General features: G+C 44.5%; 1 protein-coding gene across 1 annotated transcript in view; it reads right to left on the bottom strand.

The window, feature by feature from the left end:
* Positions 1-6,000, bottom strand: part of unc5ca (unc-5 netrin receptor Ca) — a 625,472-nt gene that overhangs the window by 300,047 nt on the left and 319,425 nt on the right. The window contains exon 3 of the mRNA XM_062025826.1: positions 1,916-2,152. Within this exon, the coding sequence (XP_061881810.1) occupies positions 1,916-2,152 (237 nt within the window). The remainder of the gene's footprint in view (positions 1-1,915; positions 2,153-6,000) is intronic.

Genomic DNA, 6,000 nt, shown 5'->3' with positions numbered 1-6,000 from the left:
GCAAATAATCACTAACTTAGAATTTAATGGTAGCGACACATTGCAAAAAAGTTGGCACAGGGGCATTTTTACCACTGTGTTACATGGCCTTTCCTTTTAACAACACTCAGTAAATGTTTGGGAACTGAGGAGACCAATTTTTGAAGATTTTCAGGTGGAATTCTTTCCCATTCTTGCTTGATGTACAGCTTAAGTTGTTCAACAGTCCGGGGGTCTCCGTTGTGGTATTTTAGGCTTCATATTGCGCCACACAGTTTCAATAGGAGACAGTCTAGTACCCGCACTCTTTAACTACAAAGCCACACTATTGTAACACGTGGCTTGGCATTGTCTTGCTGAAATAAGCAGGGGCGTCCATGATAACGTTGCTTGGATGGCAACATATGTTGCTCCAAAACCTGTATGTACCTTTCAGCATTAATGGTGCCTTCACAGATGTGTAAGTTACTAATACACCCCCATACCATCACAGATGCTGGCTTTTCGAAGTTTGCGCTTATAACAATCAGGATGGTTGTTTTCCTCTTTGGTCCGGAGGACAAGACGTCCACAGTTTCCAAATGCAATTTGAAATGTGGACTCGTCAGACCACAGAACACTTTTCCACTTTGCATCAGTCCATCTTAGATGAGCTCAGGCCCAGCCAAGCCGGCGGCGTTTCTGGGTGTTGTTGATAAACGGCTCTGGCTTTGCATAGTAGAGTTTTAACTTGCACTTACAGATGTAGCGACGAACTGTAGTTACTGACAGTGGTTTTCCTAAGTGTTCCTGAGCCCATGTGGTGATATCCTTTACACGCTGATGTCGCTTTTTGTTGCAGTGCCGCCTGAGGGATCGAAGGTTCGCAATATCATCGCTTACATGTAGTGATGTCTCCTGATTCTCTGAACTTTTTGATCAAATTACAGACTGTAGATGGTAAAATCCCTAAATTCCTTGCAATAGCTCGTTGAGAAATGTTGTTCTTAAACCGTTCGACAATTTGCTCACGCATTTGTTCACAAAAGTGGTGACCCTCGCCCCGTCCTTGTTTGTGAGCGACTGAGCATTTCATGGAAGCTGCTTTTATACCCAATCATGGCACCCACCTCTTCCCAATTAGCCTGTTCACCTGTGGGATGTTCCAAATAAGTGTTTGATGAGCATTCCTCTTTTTTGCCACTTGTGCCAGCTTTTTTGAAACATGTCGCAGGCTTCAAATTCCAAATGAGCTAATATTTGCAAAGAAATAACAACGTTTACCAGTCCGAACGTTGAGTATATTGTCTTTGCAGTCTATTCAATTGAATATAGGTTGGGTTTTGTATGTATCAAATACACTCCATGGTGGTGGCGCTGTTATTCAACCGGATTGACTTGAAATTTCTTGAACAGCTCTATTAGAATCAGAATACCTTTATTGTCATTGTACGGAAACAACGAAATTGGACAGCAATCCAGCTCAGTGCTTTTAAAAAAAACCTACATAAAATAGTCTTAAGACAACAACAATAAAAAAACAATTTAAAATTTAAAAACATAATAAAATGTTAAAAAAAATATTGCACAGTAGATCTCTATCAGAGGTAAGCAAGTAATAAAGTGGTGAGTGTTCAGGTAAGTGCAGAGTTTAGGGCAATAACAGCTCTAGGATAGAAACTGTTTTTCAGTCTATTTGTCCTTGCTTTGATGGTCTAATAGCACCTCCTTGAGGGCAAGAGTTCAAGCCAGTGTTAACCTGGGAGGGATGAGTCCCTGAGGATGCTGTATTAAACACTCACTGTAACTTAAGGGGGTTTGGCCGAATCATTTAAAACGTCGTTACGCACTTTTAGGGGACTGATTGAACAGACAATTTAAGCAAGAATGGTTAAAAACAAAAGCATTATCACCTTAACCCAAAAAAAAGTCAACGTGTACGTTGGACATTCCTTACCCGAGTTCTCGTCCACGCGTTCCTCCACAGTGTGGTCCTTCTGGTGCACCCACTCGCTGTTGCACTTGAAGTAAATCTGGGTGGCGGGTGTGGCCTTGCAGTACAGGTTGACCGGCTTGTTCTTGACGATGTAGCCTTCGTCGGGCTCAAACAGGAAGTGCGGCAAGGGCTCCGGCGGGTCGGACGGGAAGGTTTCGGGAAGCTCGCTCAGGCTGAGGAAGTCGTCGTCGTCTCGCACTGTGGAGGGTGGAAAAATACGGGAATATTTTTTAAAAAAGGACTTAATCAAGCTGCTTTATCGCCAATGTTCTGGTTTCCTCTTTCCTCCACCATGCTTCTTCTCACCTCATCTTTCTTCTAAAGCCCTCGCATTTTTAAAACCGTACATCTTGTCAATGGACAATAGGACTGAAATAAAACTGAAATGAAATCATGTACTCTAAGACTACCTACACCTCCTATTTACATACCAAATGGTTTGTTCCTCCTGCATAGCGGCAAACCCGGACACAGACGTCATAACGTCGTCAAAGCTCATCTTTTTTTGGACCATTTTCCGCGTCATATTGTAGCCCAGCTTCCGCTTCGTATCAGGGCCCAGTTTCCGTTTCATATTGCATCCCAGTTTCCGCTTCGCAATGCAGACCAGTTTCTGCTTGATATTGCGGACTAGTTTCCCCTTCATAACGCGATCCAGTTTCCGTTTCACAACGCGAAACAGTTTCCCCTTCATAATCCGGACTAGTTTCTGCTTCATAATGCGGCCAAGTTTCCGCTTCATATTGCCGCCAAGTTTCTCCTACATAACGCAACCCAGTTTCCACATCACAATGCAGACCAGTTTCTCCTTCATACTCTGGACTAGTTTCGGCTTCATAATGCGGCCCAATCTCCACTTCATATCGCGGCCCAGTTTTTGTTTCACAACGCGGACCAGTTTCTCCTTCATAATCCGGACTAGTTTCTGCTTCATAATGCTTGCCCAGTTTCTCCTTCATAACGCGATCCAGTTTCCGTTTCACAACGCGGAACAGTTTCTCCTTCATAATCCGGACTAGTTTCTGCTTCACAATGCGGCCAAGTTTCCGCTTCATATTGCGGCCCAGTTTCCCCTACATAACGCAACCCAGTTGCCACATCACAATGCAGACCAGTTTCTCCTTCATACTCTGGACTAGTTTCTGCTTCATAGTGCGGCCAAGTTTCCGCTTCATATTGCGGCCCAGTTTCCCCTACATAACGCAACCCAAATTCCACATCACAATGCAGACCAGTTTCTCCTTCATACTCTGGACTAGTTTCTGCTTCATAATGCGGCCCAATCTCCACTTCATAACGCGACCCAGTTTCCGTTTCACAACGCGGACCAGTTTCTCCTTCATAATCCGGACTAGTTTCTGCTTCATAATGCGGCCCAATCTCCACTTCATAACCCGACCCAGTTTCCGTTTCACAACGCGGACCAGTTTCTCCTTCATAATCCAGACTAGTTTCTGCTTCATAATGCGGCCAAGTTTCCGCTTCACATTACGGCCCGGTTTCCCCTTCATAACGCGACCCAGTTTCCACTTCACAATGCAGACCAGTTTCTCCTTCATAATCTGGACTAGTTTCTGCTTCATAATGCGGCCCAATCTCCACTTCATAACCCGACCCAGTTTCCGTTTCACAACGCGGACCAGTTTCTCCTTCATAATCCAGACTAGTTTCTGCTTCATAATGCGGCCAAGTTTCCGCTTCACATTACGGCCCGGTTTCCCCTTCATAACGCGACCCAGTTTCCACTTCACAATGCAGACCAGTTTCTCCTTCATAATCTGGACTAGTTTCTGCTTCATAATGCGGCCCAGTCTCCACTTCATATCGCGGCCCAGTTTCCGCTTAACAATGCATCCCAGTTTCCGCTTCGCAATGCAGACCAGTTTCTGTTTGATATTGCGGCCCAGTTTCCCCTTCATAACGCGACCCAGTTTCCACTTCACAATAGCTAAAGTTGCACCAATTTATAAGACTGGAGACAAACATCAATGTACAAATTATAGACCTGTTTCTTTACTTCCACAATTTTCTAAAACCATTGAAAAACTGTTCAATAACAGATTAGAGGGTTTCACAAACAAAAATAGAATACTTGAAGAGAACCAGTATGGGTAGAGAGCTAATGTTTCAACTTCAATGGCTTTAATTGAAATTACAGATTAAATTACCAATGCAATAGATAGTAAAAAATGTGCAACAGCAGTGTTTATGGATCTAACTTAAGCATTTGACACAATTAATCACAATATTTTAATAAAAAAACTAGAACGATATGGCATCAGAGGGTTAGTCTTAAACTGGATAAGAAGTTATCTAACGAACAGGAAACAATACGTGAAGCTAGGCGAACACACATCTACAACGCTAAATATAACCTGTGGTGTACCTCAGAGATAAGACTAGACTAGTTTCTGCTTCATAATACGGCCAAGTTTCCGCTTCATATTGCGGCCCAGATCCCCCTTCATAACGCGACCCAGTTTCCACTTCACAACGCACACCAGTTTCTCCTTCATAATCCGGACTAGTTTCCGCTTCATATTGCAACCCAGTCTACACTACATATTGCGGCCCAGTTTCCGCTTAACAATGCAGCCCAGTTTCTTCTCCATAATCTGGACTAGTTTCTGCTTCGTAATGCAGCCCAGTCTCCACTTCATATCGCGGCCTGGTTTCCGCTTAACAATGCAGCCCAGTTTCCGCTCGATATTGCAGCCCAGTTTCCGCGTCTTAATCCGGACCAGTTCCTGCTTTATATTGCTACCCAGTTTTTGCTTAATAATGCAGCCCTATTTCCGCTTTCATAACGCGGACCAGTTTCTCCTTCATAATCCGGACTGGTTTCTGCTTCATAATGCGGTCCTCTGTCCGCTTCATATTGCGGCCCAGTTCCCACTTCATAACGCGACCCAGTTTCCACTTCACAACGCAGACCAGTTTCTCCTTCATAATCTGGACTAGTTTCCGCTTCATATTGCAACCCAGTCTCCACTTCATATCGCGACCAGTTTCCGCTTGATATTGCAGCTCAGTTTTCGCTTCTTAATCCGGACCAGTTCCTGCTTTATATTGCTACCCAGTTTCTGCTTCATAATGCAGCCCTATTTCCGCTTCATAACGCGGACCAGTTTCTCCTTCATAATCCGGACTAGTTTCTGCTTCATTTTGCGGTCCTTTGTCCGCTTCATATCACGGCCCAGTTTCCATTTAACAATGCAGACCAGTTTCTCCTCCATAATCTGGACTAGTTTCTACTTCAAAATGCGGCCCAGTCTCCACTTCATATCGCGGGCCAGTTTCCGCTTAACAATGCATCCCAGTTCCCGCTTCGCAATACAGACCAGTTTCTACTTGATATTGTGGCCCAGTTTCCCCTTCATAACACGATCCAGTTTCCGTTTCACAATGTGGACCAGTTTCTCCTTCATAATCCGGACTAGTTTCTGCTTCATAATGCGGCCAAGTTTCTGCTTCAAAATGCGGACTAGTTTCTGCTTCATAATGCGGTCCTGTGTCCGCTTCATATCGCGGCCCAGTTTCCCCTTCAAAACGCGACCCTGTTTCCATTTAACAATGCAGACCAGTTTCTCCTCCATAATCTGGACTATTTTCTGCTTCATAATGTGGCCCAGTCTCCACTTCATATCGCGGCCCAGTTTCCCCTTCATAATGCGGCCCAGTTTCCCCTTCATAACGCGATCCAGTTTCCGTTTCACAACGCGGACCAGTTTCTCCTTCATAATCCGGACTAGTTTCTGCTTCATTTTGCGGTCCTCTGTCCGCTTCATATCGCGGCCCAGTTTCCATTTAACAATGCAGACCAGTTTCTCCTCCATAATCTGGACCAGTTTCTACTTCAAAATGCGGCCCCAGTCTCCACTTCATATCGCGGCCCAGTTTCCGCTTAACAATGCATCCCAGTTCCCGCTTCGCAATACAGACAGTTTCTACTTGATATTGTGGCCCAGTTTCCCCTTCATAACACGATCCAGTTTCCGTTTCACAATGTGGACCAGTTTTCTCCTTCATAATCCGGACTAGTTTCT

This window comes from Entelurus aequoreus, linkage group LG17 (assembly GCF_033978785.1).
Source record: "Entelurus aequoreus isolate RoL-2023_Sb linkage group LG17, RoL_Eaeq_v1.1, whole genome shotgun sequence".
NCBI classification, from domain to species: Eukaryota; Metazoa; Chordata; class Actinopteri; order Syngnathiformes; family Syngnathidae; genus Entelurus; species Entelurus aequoreus.
The sequence above is the reverse complement of the archived record's forward strand: the minus strand, read 5'-3'. Positions and strand labels throughout refer to the sequence as shown.